This window comes from Haemaphysalis longicornis, unplaced genomic scaffold (genome assembly GCF_048455015.1).
Source record: "Haemaphysalis longicornis isolate Haplotype H1 unplaced genomic scaffold, Haemaphysalis longicornis Haplotype H1 scaffold_2, whole genome shotgun sequence".
Taxonomy (NCBI): Eukaryota; Metazoa; Arthropoda; class Arachnida; order Ixodida; family Ixodidae; genus Haemaphysalis; species Haemaphysalis longicornis.
Window position 1 is genome coordinate 168331379 of NW_027526295.1, and position 15841 is coordinate 168347219.

Below are 15841 nucleotides of genomic sequence, written 5' to 3' on the forward strand. Positions count from 1 at the left end.
TCAGGAAAAGAAAAATGAATGCTTTTCCATAATAACATTCCATATTTTTGCGCGAGTTTGAGGCACAAAGAAGAGAAGTAATACAATATCAGACGAATAATCAAGAAATGCAAATCAAAATGTACAGTCGGATTGGGAACATCAAGAAAGCAGGATCCAGTGATAGTACAATAACCCATAAAATTCTAAGCAATCATCAGTTCAAAAAGAAAACGCCAAAAATCAGAAGGTAAATGCGGAAAGAGGTATGCAATCAAAAGGTAAAATGTACACAGAAAGAACGATTTTAAGAATTAAGCACATATCGAGTAGGTATGTTTTCGAACTCTTGTTGAGAAAGCGATGATTTATACAATACCGGCAAATAATTACAGAGTACTATTACTGAAAAAAGGGCAGTTTGCTTACCGTAGTTGGTCTCAGCTTTCGGCAGTAATAAGTAATGTTGTTCAGAGAACCGGGTAATATTTGTAGTAGTAAGGTGACATGTGGCGAAAGCACCTACAACCACAGTATTTTGGCGGGCACGGTACATTGCAAAGCAATTTCATACATACAAAAATGCTTTTGAATACGTAAATAACAACATGATATACAAACGTTGAATGAAGAAAACACGTACATTGTAAATACAAGGTGTTTTGATAATACATTTATTTTTACAAGTGTCCCAAAAAAAAAAAGTAATTCATTTGCAAACAACGAGATCTACCAGGCATTGGTAGTTGCTCTGTTCGCTTGCAGTTGCTTCCCAAACATCGACCTTGCCGCGGCCCCCTGGCATGTTGCCCACGAAGCTCACCGGCATTACAGGAATAACAGAGCTCTTCAAATCCACAGCAACAAATACAGGCACATGTTTTACAGCCGACCTGAAAGAAAAGTAACAGCATTGCAATGACGCGGCACTTGTCACTCTGTGCTCAACTTTCCGTACTGTCTTAATTTTTATCTAAAGTTTTGGTATGTTGCACTTTTTTTCCAGACAGTTCTGCTCATTAGGGGGTCAAGACCACAGAGTGTTGTTCGAAGCTGAATGCGCACTTGTTGGGAGTAACTTTTCAAAATGCCAAGAACTCCATCTCCCTCTTGGCTTGTTTCCTTTAATAAAGTTTACTCTCTCTCTTTCTTTCCTTTTAAGTAGTTTTGTGTTAGCGGGCTCTAAATTTTACTCCCACACATCTCCCTCTCCCTCCCCCTAAATTGGCAAGATTCCCATCTTTGTGAAGTCAACCAAAATATTCTTCAGTCTAGCCTACAAGAATGCTTTCGCAAATGGCACCTGCTGGTTCAGTTTGCACCCGCCTAGCACATAAAGAGCTCCCTTTGTCGACCTTCCCCACCGGAGCTTAGACCCTTCTCCTCCGTTGTGAAACCAATGTGGCTGCCAGGGGCACGCAGCGGTCATCCACCACGTACCATGCGTGGTAGCCACCGTTTGTGCTTCTCAATAAAATCGGCTCTGCGTCGCTCGCTCGGCCTGTTTCAGCTTCTGTCGCAGACTATGAGCCACGAATAGAGCGTAAAAAACACGTACTTAGCATTACTAGCTTACTTTCTACATCGCTGTTTTCAGTGCGGAAAATTTTCATTCTGTTCTCGACCCACACACACAAAACTGAAACTGACAGTGGTTATATCCGCGTTGCCAATGACGTTCCGAGCCTGGCGCCCTCTTTCACGCACAACGCTCGCCTCGACAGGCGGAGAACCACCGGTAAACTAGCGTACGAAACACACTCACTGAGTTTAATGGGGCACTGCATGGGCCACAGGTCACGCGAAATGTTGGTTACACTAAAACGTGCAATGATTACCTTGAACTGGCTCGCAGAGACGCAACCGCATTGTTTTCACCGGGCCACTCTCCGTTCGTGGTTGCTGCATTCAGGCCTCGCGTTGGTTCGTTGGCGGACCTCTGTCGGATCAAAGGTCGGTGACTCGGAGGAGGCGTTGCAGTGCGTCGCACGTTCGTCCAGGCCGGTTCCACAATGTTCACAACAAGTTTCGGTTGGCGGGATGCACCTCGCTTTCATTCATGCGGCCGCAAGTTCACATCGACGAAAAAATTCCGGTGACGCAAGACCGAACACGACACACGACACGAACTGGCAGCCATTTCGTAAGTAGGCGTGGTAGAGGGAGGGGTGGAGGAAGAGGAGGATAATGAAAAGAGAAGGAGGACTTCCCCAGCTGTCTCGCTCAAAATTCCGACCTCTCAGGAACCTAGGAAAACAACTCCAGGAAAGTGATATCTGGCATAGAGCAAAAAGTCGACCTGGAGATGAAAACTCCAAAATAATTTCCCAGGATTCTATATATTGGTTGTGTAATTCGCTGTCAAAATACTCCCAGTGCATTTCGATGGGATAGTTTCCATTGCTCTGGGGCTTGGTCGCGCTACGTGCTACACTTGACGCTTTCCCACCAATTTTAGCTGCACGAAAATATTTTACATTCCACTAAATAACTACCCAGCAATCACTATTGAAACCACTGCTTTGAGCGGGAAAGCTGAACCTGGGTTCGAGGGTTTTTCATACTCCCATTAGGACAAGCGTTCTATTGAAAGTAAAATGCTCCGTTTTGGGTGAGGTGCAACTGTGGCACATGCGCCTAGTTACGACGGCTTTTGGCCCCCGGAGTAAACTGGTAGTTTTTCTGCCATGATACTACCAAACATGGGAGTAAGCCGCGTGCCGTGAGAAGTTTCAAAGACATATTTCAGTAAAAAAATACCCGATAATGAAAATTTGTGTTATGTGTGAATGGCCAGGCAGCTAATTAGGTAGCTTACATGCATTCGCGTTTTTGATATTATGCTTAGAATTCCTATGCAACTTTGCTATATGACGTCATTTGCAGACGGAAGGTATTGGTGTGGGCGTCAGTTCCAGTCTGAGGGGTCACATGATTTCCGGCCCCGACTTTTACTGGCTCGCTTTGCGGACACATTTTGCTTGCCAGATGTGTGCGTGCTTTCAGCCACGTAGCCAGAAAACGCTTTCACATGAATACCTTCGCAGCTACTGGAATGATCGGCCACCACTGTTATCAGTGTGTTTGTACCTACACGACTGTGTGTGGGGATTTGCCGAAGGCATTGGTGCAAGCGCAGGTAGGGATGTTTGTCCTAATGTCATTAGCCGTCAGGATCTTCCTGCGGCATATACCAGTCCCTGGGAACATTTCTTCCGAGTTTCTGCGAAATTCTTGCGAATAGTTGGGCAGCATTCGTTATTTCTATGTGTTGTCTGCGGCAGCATAGGACTGCTTGACCCAGCCTGCATCGGTAGTGCACTGAAATGAGCAATACGGGGCATCGTTTGCTTTGCGATTTCGTTTGCACAGATGCGCTGTTAGGCTGTGGGACCACCAGAAATTCAGTAGAATTCAAGAGTGATAGAATTACCTTATCTTGCCCTTCTGATTTTTTAAGAGAGTGCATCGAACGTAACCTCAATGCAGCATGAGACTCAAGACATATTCCTCGGCACCCGCCAAACCTGGCCTGTACCTTTTGTACAGCCCTACCTAGGCCTTTTAGTACAAAACGCAACAAAAGCTCGGTCTATAATTTTCGGACGAAAGTTTCAATACACTCTATTTGCTTAAAGCAAAGCTTTCGCTACCTGCTAATAACATAACGTACTACTCTGGATCAGTGAGCGAGGGCTAGATAACGCGGAAACAACATATGGAAAAAGTCTCATGTTAGTTACGTCACTGCGCTCACGCGTGTTATCAGTTTGGACCGATCCTACCAGACGGAATCCATGCATCGATTTTGCAGTTACAAAAAATATTTAACAATTTCTCATAACTGAGGTGATAACGAAAAGCGACACATGAACCCGATGTTAGTTACGTCACTGCCCTTGTGGGTCTTGCGTGCAACGCGAAACATTGTTCAGCCGTGTGAGAATCGGCAGGTGCGTGGGAACTGAGCCCGGTGACTACAAAAGAGGATGCACTCGGATCCCGCGCAGGCCCCATTCAAAGTGCTGATCTAGCCAGGTAAGCTTTCACTACAGCTGTTCTCGGCTGATGGGTGTTGATATGCCGGCGTGGTCATTGCTGTTGTGTTTTAACTGCTGGAAAATATGTTGCAAATCCGTTTAAGAACAGAGAAGTAGAAAAAAATGATCAGATGAACTAGAACACCCGGTGCCTCCTAATTTATTTGCGTAAGGTCTATTAGACAGCAAAAGCTGGAAAAAATTTCAGTCCTTATTTATCTTCGGATTTATTTTTGTCCAGGCATACCTGCAACGATAATTAAACTAAGTGAAGTTCAGTAAGGGGAACGTATTTGTACTAGCGGTGGCAATGAATTGGCGTTTGTTTATAATTACTAATTATGTCATTATTACTAAAAATTGGTTTCTACTCCTCGTTGACATAAAAACGCTGATAAAAGGAGCGCATACCACACGAGGCTGTGAGTAAACGGTACATGCAGTCAGCCGTGATGGGTATTTGTCGACGATTTCAGGGCAGGCTTGGTAGCTTACAGTTCTTTAGGGTTCGCCCTTTACCAAAAACCTTGGTTTACTCTAAGAATTTTCAAACTACAAACTTTAATTGCGATTGTGTACACAAATTATCTTAATGTGGAATGAAACGAAGCCAGATTTCTCTGCATTCGTTTTCCTTCGCGAGGCACCTGTCCCTATAGCCGAGTGAATAAAAAAGGGTCCGTTAAGCACACTATTGCTGTTGTAGCTGAAATTTTTATACTACTAAATGCAGAAATACGTTTAGCTAGAATGTCCAGTTGAGTAGGCTAGTGCGTTTTTCCGCATAAATATTGTAGCAGTTACCTGGATCTTGTGCTGAATTGTGTGCACAAAAGTAACACGTCGAAAGCGTTTCACATTTACCAAACTGGCTCACAACGAGCATCGACATAATTTACATATTTCAAAAACATAAAAGGTTTTTCGGGAATTGTAGTGATTTTTTACTCCACGTGCCATGCAAAGCAGGGTAACTTTGAAGGAAAATGTGTATATGTTTTGGGATGACAGCGTACAGGAGCGGTTCTATTAAAAACATTCCTTCGTTACAGCCACGTAGCACCAAAATGCGCTCTAAGAGGTTACGACAAGCTCAAACTCCGGAAATTGTAATACATCAATGCGCACCTAATCATTTAGGGTTTATACAAAAAGCATGAGCTGTTTACGCGATGTTGAGGCGTTTATTAGCAACAGTTTGCATGTTGTTTTTATTGTATGCGTAACTTTACTGTGACATTTTTTGTTAGCCAAAAATGCCCAGCGGTCGGGCGAAGCTTCTGTTAGATATAAATGACAATGATGTTGCATTGGCCCAAGCTTTTGGTTGAACCTCAGAGGCGAATGGCTAGTCTCTTAAGATGGTCACAAAGGCTGCTCTAAGCCATTATACGACTCCGCCGTGGCTGTTGCCCATTCCGCAGGAATCGTCGGCCATTGACCATTTCTGCTTCGGTTAGCCATGTACGGCTCACACATGTCCTTTTTGTGCAGAAAAAAATATGAACATCAGGATTTCCTTTGGCGTTCTTCTGCTCCTTATCGCCGCCTTTTCAAGTGAGTATTTATCAGCGACCTTTCAAGCCATTCTACAGACTCTTTACAGACACATGCATTTCAACGAAATATGATACGCATAATGTGGGCCTAGCGGCAAGCCACTCTGTGCATGTTTAAACGCGTAACTCGTTTAAATTATGTCGGTTTCACAAAGGTACAAAAAACAGCGCAAATTTCGCTTGCGGAACCCGGTGTACGCTGAAAGTAAATATCAGTTTTGGAAATTTTTTAGCCCCTTATTAAACGTTCATCTTTTCTGTACCCTAGCACATCGTTCATTAACTAAACTAAAATTCATAGGTTGCAAATATGGACGAAGCTGCCGACCTTAAGGTCTATCACCGCTCTGCAGTAGGTCAGAGAACTGTCTTTACAACGCTGCTCAGGTTTACTGCAATTTGTTTTGCGAGAATTGGTCGTGAAAATATCCTATTTTTTTATTATCCGAGCCGCAGCACTGCAGCTGCTAAGTTGTTGTACTTCTTCTGAACAAATATTGCTTTCTGTTTCATTTTGCGGTTGCGCACATCGCCTGCGGCCCATCAAGGTGCTCAGAAAAGGTATGTAACGCTGGAACTTCTAAATTCAGACTGGTGCTCACAAATATTTAGCTCGGTGACTACACATATGACTTGACGTTTAGGGCTCGTGCCTACCTCCCTGACATGGCATACAACAAAAGCGTTAATACTACACAAGTCGTACGCGAGCACTGGTTTGGTGCCGGTTTCTTGAGGCCAGAATTATCACGCACCGATGTTTTCTGGGTATACTGACTTCTGAATCGTAGTTAAATTTGCCAATCAGCATAAGTAAATGTTATTTATATTCGAACGTGATGAAGGGGCTCAAACTAAAACTTGTAAACTCTAGAGAATTATTCTGAACCCTCATTTCGGGTGTAAAAAGCGAAAATGTCTCTTGTGTAGACATCATGGTACTCTTTTGTGATCTTATATCGGAGACTGGTATTTTTTATCGTTTAATAGGTTTCCGCTTCAGGCTCCAGTGCATTTCGCGGTTGTGTAATGCTCAACTTGAAAGGAGGCTTCTAGAACAGAACGTACACGAGGACTATGACAGGGGCCTTTGTTGAGGGCAACGCGAAAATTGCGATGCCACTTAAGAGTATTATGTAGTTAGGGGATCCAAAACTCTTAGCATGCAACTGTCAAAGTGCTCTCTCGTTATCGTCAGCTTCCTTTTCTGTTTGCGCCTTTTTACCTTCCCACGTAGACATTCTCTAATCCCACTTTCCCTTTCCCCCCACTTAGCCTATCGGCCATCTCTTTTGTGATTGAACTCAATTTTGCCCAATTTTATCGCTTTCGTACCACTTTCGCGCCATTTCTTGGGACATATGTTTTTTCTTTGTCTTGTTTTTGCTGGTTTTGCATTAGCTCGAGTCGACATCTTTTTCTTCGTATTTGCTTTTATCTCACCATTTTTAATCCGTTGATTTTTATATTATATTGTAAAATACAACCCAAAGTATATTGTTAACAAATACGGCGGTACTCCAGTTTATGGACTTCAGTTTTTCCTCAAATATGCCTTATGTTTCGTCTGCACTGAATACTGTGAACAGGTATCACCAGCGGTAGCAGTTCATTTGCAGCAAAGAAAGCTTAACGCGGGCAATTTTATTGCCAGAGGCCAAGTCGTTGAAACGGGTGACAGACAGACAGACAGACAGACAGACAAAATAAAGGGCTATAAAATAAAATAAAAGCCCAACCCGTACCACATACGTATCACGGGTGACGCCAATTAAAAATAAACAAACTGGACCGAAGTCAAAGGGTGTTTTTACGAGAGGAAAAGAAGAAAGAAAGAAGAAAGAAGAGAGATCTATCACGCGAGACGGACCAAAGAATTTTTTGCGTAGTATACGCTAGCTGGAAGCCTGGGGGGGTTTCAAACTACCGTTGCCTATGAGGTTTTCTGCCATGAGCTCTACCCTAACCGCACTTCGAATTTAACGACAGCAGGACGAAAACAACGCTGCAATAGGATGCAACGCGGTATTAGTTCGGAAGTCTGGAATGAAAAAAAAAAAAATCCAACGTAATAACCGATCCAAACACCTTTTCCAGAGAACTAATGCTGAAAAAAACGTTATGCTTTTTTATTTGTCGCGTCGCTTTTGTGGTACGTAGTCATGCCTTTCGAAGTAATACACCCTTAAAATACTTATATCCGAAAAGCGGCACTTGTACATGAGCGCGCTTGTTGCCTCCTAGCACCCATAGTTATTTCTTTTGATTATTGTCGACATCAGTGCTGTGACTCTACGAGTATAGTCATTATTTTATGCATGCAAGGAAGAACAAGTTTGTTCTCAAAAATGGGGGCTAATCCATTTTTTCCTTGGTTTCCCAAATAGCGGCACTACCTATGCGCCGAAAGGTGAGCTTTGTGTTCTCCAATTGGTTTTGAAATAGATATGCTCTGATCATTGGAGCTATAGGACGTAATATATTTTTAAACGGCAGCTACTTGAAGGGCCTGTTATAAATTAAAAAGATGCCTTAAGTTGTCCACAGAAACAATACTTCCGAAGCATGTGTTTGTCACTGATAAAAACACAAAACAAAACTAATCTCTAGGGTTTAATTACGTGAAAATTGTCAACCAAAGTTTCGTCTTATCCGTTACAACACTTCAAAGACAAAGAAGCCACTGAAGAGACCCTCAAAATAATTCATATATTAATATAATGATCGATGACGATTTATTTACATACGTGAAAGTTCTCTACCTGAAAGTTCTGAAATATACTACAGGCCTATGCGCCAATAACTAGCTAATATGACGAAGAAGTATACAGGTTCTACCAGGACGTTGAATGAGCAATGGAGAAGGAAAAAATGCAATTAACGATTGTGATGGGAGTCTATAACGCAAAGGTCGATAAGAAGCAATATACAGAAAGGTCAGGGCGAAACTTCGGAATAGACAGTCGCAACAGTCAAGGAGCTACATTGATGGGATTTGCAGAGAGAAATAACCTCAGGTTGATGAGCTCATTCTTCTACAAACGAAAGTATAGGAAATGGACATGGAAAAGCCCCGATGGCACAACCAAAAACGAAATCGGCTTCATTTTAAGGGACAACCCAGGTGTCGTGCAAGACGTAGAGGTTCGGAGCAGCGATCACACGATGGTTAGATGCAAGCTAAGGCTGACTCTTAAAAGAGAAAGAAGAAAACTTGTGAAAACTAAGAAACCCCGCATGGAGTGTGTAAGAGGCAGATCGCAGGCGTAAAATAACTCTTTAAACCAAATTCGCGCTTTTGAAGAGCAGAACGAGGTCAATGTAGACGGGCTAAATGACAACCTAGCATCTGCACTCAGTGAATCAACAGCAGCTTTGGCAGAAGCAACATGTAGGGAACAAACTGGAAAGCGAAGTAAGAAAACGAAGGAACTAATTGCCAAACATAGGAACCTAGGTGTGGTGATCGGATTAAATTAGCCGAGCTTTCGGAACTCATAAAGGGCATTAAAACAAACGACACTCGTACATATAAGATGGAAGTGATCGAGGAAACGCTGCAAATAGGGGGAAGCTTGAAAGCAACTAAGAGAAAGATGGCCATCGGCAAAGACAGATGGACGCTCTCAGAGACGAGCAGGGAAGCATTACGCACAACTTGGATGAAACAATAAGGGTATCAGCATGATTCTACACCAGGCTGCATGCCAGCGACGTTACACCAGGGGAAACTACTTAGAGTACGAGTTCAACTTGCAATGTCCCGCTAGTAACTAATGAGGAAGTTGGAAAGGCTCTCAAGGGCACGAAAACAGGAAAAGCTGCTGGTGACGAAGTCATAACCGTGGATATTTTGAAGGAAAGAGGAGATATGGTACTGGAAAAACTTGATTACTATTTTCACAATGGTTGAAAACTCAAAAAGTGCCCATAGCCTGGAAAAACGCCAACAGTATTCTGATTAATAAGAAGGGAAATCCCAGGGACCTCAAGAATAACAGACCCATGTGCCTACTCTCGGTTGTTTACAAGCTGTTCACCAATGTTATAGTTAGCCCCATAGGTTGCAGCCTGAATTCCCCGCAACGTAGAGAACAGGCCGGGTTGATGAAAGAGTAGTCAACCTTGTATCACAACCATGTCGTCAATCAATTGATAGAAAAATCCGCAGAGTACACTAACCGTCTTTACATGGTATTTATAGATTATAAGAAAGTGTTTGATTCCGTACTCAGCGCAGCTGTGCTAGAAGCACTAAAAGACAAGAAAATAGAAGAACCCTATATAAGACTTCAAGAAGACATATATAACGAATCCACGGGGATTATAACCCTCCACAAGCAAATGGATGAATTTCCGTTACGAAGGGGAGTAAGACAGGAAAATCCCATCTCACCAAAAGCATTCTCAGCATGTCTGGAGGTTTATTGAGAAAGCTTTACTGGGAAAACACAGGAGTAATAATAATCGGGGAATACTTGAATCATTTGAGGCTTGCGGACGACGTTGCCTTGCAGAGTAAAACTGCGCAACACTTGCAAACATTGCGTGAGGAACTACAATCAGAAAGAACGGCTGCGGGGCTAAAAATAAACATGAAGAAATCTAAAGTAATGAGGAATAAGCAGGCCAAAAAACTCTTCTTCAGCTTAGGAGACAAAGCACAACAAGTAAGAAAATATAGCTACCTCGGACAGATGGTGAGTACGTACCCCAACCCCGAGGAATAAATCTAGCGCGGAATAGGTATGGGTTGGGGAGCACTGGGCAAGCACTCCCAAATAATGAAAAGTAAGCTACCTGTGTCACTGAAAAGAAAAATCTACAACCCGTCCATACTGCCGGGAATGATATATGGAGCTGAAACTTGGCGTCCTACTAAACAACTAGAAAGCAAACTTAGGGCGGCTTAACGAGTTATGGAACGAATAATGTTAGGAGTAGCACTCAGGCATAGGAAAAGAGCTTGCTGGATCAGACAACAAATAGAGTAGAAAATATCATGGTTAAAATAAAGGACAAGAAATGGGCTTGGGTTGGCCATGTAGTGAGATGAACCGACAACCGGTGGACAATTAGGGTAACAGAGTGGATACCAAGAGATGGGTCTACAAGAAGGGGAAGAACCTTAACCGGATGTAGGGATGAAATAAATAAATTCAGGGGAAGCTGTGGACTTGAGCAGCGCTGGACAGGAGGGGATGGAGGTCAACGGAGAGGCCTTCATCCTGCATTGAACCTGAGTTGGCTGCTGCTGCTGCTGATGATGATGATAATGATAGTTCTATACATGCGATGATGTTTTATATAAGTGTAATTATTAGGAAGAAGATGTAAATATTTAGAAAGTTTTCACTGTGCTGCCGATACACTGGATTGAGCAGTGATTGTTCTTGCAGTGCGAATGCGCTTTGTTCACAGCTGGGACAGATCCTTAAGTGCTTACGCTGATGCAAAACGTTGGCGAGGTAAACAGCAGCTTTTGTTGCTGAATGGTCTATTACGCAATGAGAAACCTGAGGTTCTTGCTTATGCAACAATAATGGAGTCAATGACGTCGTTTCCCAGGAGGCGTCGTTCTGGCGAAGAGCACGAGTGACGTAGCTTCCCGACTGCTAGCTCGGCTGATTGCTGATGTACTAGTGAACGCAAGTGACTCTGTCCGCGGCAGCCAGAATGTGCACGACCAGGTTGATGCTGTCTTGCTGGAGACGGGACGGCGTCTCAACGGCATGGGGCGCCTTCTCACCAAGTTGGGAGCAGCCGTAAAGGTTGGAGGTCGCCGGCTGCACGCCACCTACGACACCCTGGTTAGCACACTCCATTAGTACGAAAATTGTTTAAACTGACTTTGAACAACAGATTGTCGCTTGTTTGCCTACCATCTTCTAAACTTAATACTCCTTTCAACTTGAAAGAAGAAGGGTAAAACAACGCTCAATTTCTCTAGACATAAATATGTCATAGTGTATAGCGATGTTGACAATGTAGCCACATTTTTTGTGCGTTTTGCTTAGGTGAGTAGCAATGAATGTACGTAAAGTTTTAGTTACAGCAGTGCGGAAGAATTTTGTCAAATTTCGGTGCACATGATTGTGCTCTTGTCTTACCCCAGCAGGATGTCACCAAAGGGCTATAAATCCCTATGGTGGGGTGGGCAAATATGTCTGTTGATGGCATTATGTGAGCAACAGCAAGGAAAGCTGGCATAACTACAATAACTACTACAACAATTACAGAGGCAGTGCTACTGCGAGAGCCGTAGTCACAACCGCTGCTTATTTAAGAGCTCAAGGCACCTATTCGCCGTAAGCAAATGAAAACCTTGGCATAAATGTTGCAGTAAATATACTAAGCTGAGGGCCATCACAACAGTATCTTGGCAACGAAGTCGAAAGGCCAGCCAACCGAGGCCCTCCGTCGGGGCGCGGCCGGGCTCATATTTACTGGGTGAGAGGTTTAGGGGCAACAGAAGAAAGTCAGCCTTGTATTAGGCATCAAGTGTGTGCGAAATGTAACGGTCAAGGGGAACATTTAAGAGGGCTTTCCGGATACACGAACTAGACAATCTAATGCCCATTCGTAATCATCTCTTTCGTCCGCAGCAAACAACTTGCCGAGGCTCTTTCATGCCTAAGCTAATGGCTGCGGCGAGAAATAATCGTGCTGGTATTGCCATATTTTAAACTGCTAACAATTGAGACACTGTTTAAGAAAAAATGCTGGATCAGATACAAGCATTAACATGCGCTTCTTTGTTCCGCAGAGCATTGTCTTTGGACCTGCCAAATTCCAGAGGCAGAAAGCCTCGCTCTGGGCGCTCGACATAGCGAGGCTGGGCAACGACACCTTGGAGGCTCGCCTGTCCAAGATCGTGGCGAAGATAATCAATGCATACGCGGCCAGGAGCAAGCCATCGTCCTTGTACGCGGGCATTGAAGAGATCGGCGATGTCGTAGGTTCTGTGGGGGACACCCTCGAGAACGTGGCGAGGAAGCTAGCTGCAGGAGCAGATAATGTTGGGGAGGAAGTATTGCCCGATCCAGAGCTTACCGAGTCTGGCGAAGCGTTGCTCGAGAGCATCAGCGAGGTCATCGTTACGCACAAAACGCACTAACATGGAAACTACCGGTGTGCTTACGCTAACAGGAAACCGTATGATAGTAAATAAAGATTGAAAAACTGATGTTTTGTTCATTATTCTTTGAAATTTATCACAGTTTCTATAAAAGATAATTTACAGCGATGAACCTGATCGCATGGGCGGACCTGTCGTTGTTTGAGAAGGTGGTTCATGGCAATAATGCTATCAACCAGGCAATGGAAAGATCCCGATGTGTAATTAAGTTTTTAGGTGACACTTATAGGAACCAGAAAATAGTTTGAATTAGTGAACACCACTGCAGTAATGTAAGCATTGAGATACGAGAGACTATAGACTAAATGAGCCCTTTTGAAGATAACTGCTTGTTTGCACGAGACCCCTAATCCTTCATAAGAAAAGTGGAAAATCTCTGTCACAAGGGTGGCCGATAAAGAGACGATACCTCTCCGGCATTATTTGCATCCTATAGAAGACTCATTTAGTGGGTCTGAATTGGAGAAGCTAGGACTAAGAGTAGAGAGTGAGAATAAATTTTCTGATTAGCAAAAAAAAATTGGGGAGTGATGTCCTCGTTCCAGGACCGCATTCGTTGCGTCAGCTACGACGGCCTTTTTTCAATCGAAACTGGTCGCCCTGACTCGAACTGGACAGCGAGGTGCTTTCCCCATGCTTGTTTCAAATCTGTTATAATTGTATCTGCATTCGTCTGCGAGATCGACAGGGCAATGGCAGACTCTTCCGCTTGATCCGTGGTCGTGCAGGGTAGGCTGATGCTGGTAATTTGCGAGGTTGTAGTTGTCAGAACGGCAGTAATTGATCCCCTTTTGGCGTAGTCAGCCACATCATGATATACGGTTCGGTCCCGATTGTCGTTGGCCTTTCCGATAGCACGATCTTAACTGTCTTCTGCGTGCATCGTGTGCTGGATGCATGTGGCGCGGTATGGGCGCTACTGCAATCGTCTCTCAAAGTTCGATTGGCTCATCCCGATACGGTCTCTATGCAGGGGACGCCATTTCTAGTATGAGAGGCTTCTCCCAGTGAGAGTTGACCCCAATCTTTGTAGCTGGTTTGATAGACGAGCCTTGATGATGTCAGCCACTGTGTTGTGCCTAACCAGTATAAAAAGTTTTAAAGACCATAGCCTTTCTTTGGCTACTCAAACCCAGAACTTTTGGTCTGTCAGTCTGTATGTTTGTGTGTGACTCGATTCAGCCACCCGGCCAACGTAATACAAAGTCTGCGCAATATACTCGCTGCCAAATCTGAACGTCTAAGTCCGGTGTAATGTTCGTACTTGTCAACATTGGTGACCAAGAACAAGGCATCACGCAAATATAAGACAACAAATTAATACGTAAGTGATTTTTGCAGTGCTCCATAATAAAAAAATCATAGATGCTTCATTTTTGCGAAAAAGAAATATTACATCCACTGCAGAAAAAAAATCGCACTGTCGCCTGCTGTCGCCTGCACCACTATTGTTTCTGGCGGCATTTTGAGAAATCAAGCGGCAACGCTTACGAAAAGTTCCACTAGATATGTTCCACGCTCTGCTTGTAACGCACGTGGACTAGGGCAACGTGGTTCGATAAACGTTGAGGTAGGGCGCCTCGATTCACGCCCGTCTCCGCCGCACGGCAGCGCTGGCATCGAGGCACCCGGCCTGGACGAGTGGAACGCGGTAAATTAAAATCGACTTGAGCAAACCTTCAGCGTGTTTACCTTGAAAGAAGCGTGACGGAAGAGTAACAGCATGAGGTGAGCGGGAAAGCGAAGGAAGGCAATTACTTGGTCAATGTGGACAACGACTATCGTATTTAGTCGACATTTGCAACGAAAGGAGCAGATAAGCGGCCAACTTTTTCATTCGGTGTGCTTACTGCGAGCCCCAGAACCTGTTGATATGCCTTTGTGATTAATGCGTCCAATTTAGCTGTTTTAATCTTATTGAGTATGGTATATGAAATGGTGTAAGGCAGTCGAGATATCCCAAGGGCCTCGACCAGCTGAAGTATGTCCGCTTTTTATGCCAGCAGACTTGTCGTTATTCTTCGGAGCATATGTGTGACTTGTTCGGTAGTGCACTTGAGCCGGCTGATAAGAACTGTATTGTGCTATCCACTTGGAAGAACATTCCAAATATCTTGATAGGGGGGGGGGGGGAGGCCTAATGGTATGGCCGTCCATGACGTTATACATACTTTGGGCTTGCCTCCTTCCATAGTTCAAATGAGGAGCTCTGATTTTTGTGGCGAGCAAGAAAGGCCACAGCTCCTGGTGTATTCATTGAATACCTCAGCGGCCAGTTATAGGTGGACCTGTTCACCTCCCCCAGCGAGGCCTTGCCGGTCCAGACCGTTATATTGTCGGCGTACAAGCCGTGGTGCAGATCTGGTTTGACCCCTGCATTAGCGGGGAGTGACGGGGGGGGGGGGGGGGGGGTCAGTGGGGCTGGTATTGAACAGTAGGGGTGAAGCAGGTGTGAGCCACTTGACATAAGGGGATGATACCGTCATGACAGTCTCCAGCGTGCTTGCAAACAAAACCTCGGGAACGGAAGAAGGAAGGCTGTGTCCTCGACTTTAAGGTAAATGTATAGAAATTTCACGGCATTTAAATACGAATGAGTAAGGCGACCCTTTTGAGGTATTTATTTAGTAGAAAGACTACATCGGTATTTTATCTTGCATGAGCTGTTGGTGCCAATCCAAAGTTCCAGAGGGAAATTAGTTCAGAATTTTTGGGTAATTTGGGGACAACCCGGAAATACTTGAGACCATGGGCGTCAGCAGGGGTTGGCAGAAGGGGCACTTGCCCCCCTCTTCCTTCAAGCCACAACAACACTCGAACCCTCCGTCATGCCCTCTCGCTCTTCCTTCGCTTAACAAGAGATTTGCCCACCTCAACATAAAGTAATGCCGATGTCCATGCTTCAGACTCCAAGCAATAAATTCATGTGCATTCAAGAAATGCAAAGTGATGCAGCTACCTCACGGGGAAAAACTTGCAGTTTTACAAAGTCCTTCAACCGAAAGTGTTGCTAGCTTAAAAAGCCATAGAAAGCGTGGGAAATGTACTGGCGAAGGCGAGAAATCCAACGCCATGGGTTAGAAAACGGGCTCGGTTAGAGTTCAAATACAAGAGGAAGAAAAGGT

At 44.2% G+C, this 15841-nt stretch overlaps 1 protein-coding gene across 1 annotated transcript; it reads left to right on the plus strand.

Annotated features, from left to right (window-relative positions):
* The first annotated feature begins 6118 nt into the window (after window positions 1-6118).
* On the plus strand, window positions 6119-12764 carry LOC144169458 (uncharacterized). Its single transcript, XM_077698636.1, has 4 exons — window positions 6119-6139; window positions 7966-7988; window positions 11147-11388; window positions 12345-12764. Exons 3-4 carry the CDS (start codon window positions 11311-11313, stop codon window positions 12693-12695), a joined length of 429 nt encoding a protein of 142 aa, XP_077554762.1. The 5' UTR covers window positions 6119-6139; window positions 7966-7988; window positions 11147-11310; the 3' UTR covers window positions 12696-12764.
* The last annotated feature ends 3077 nt before the right edge of the window (window positions 12765-15841 follow it).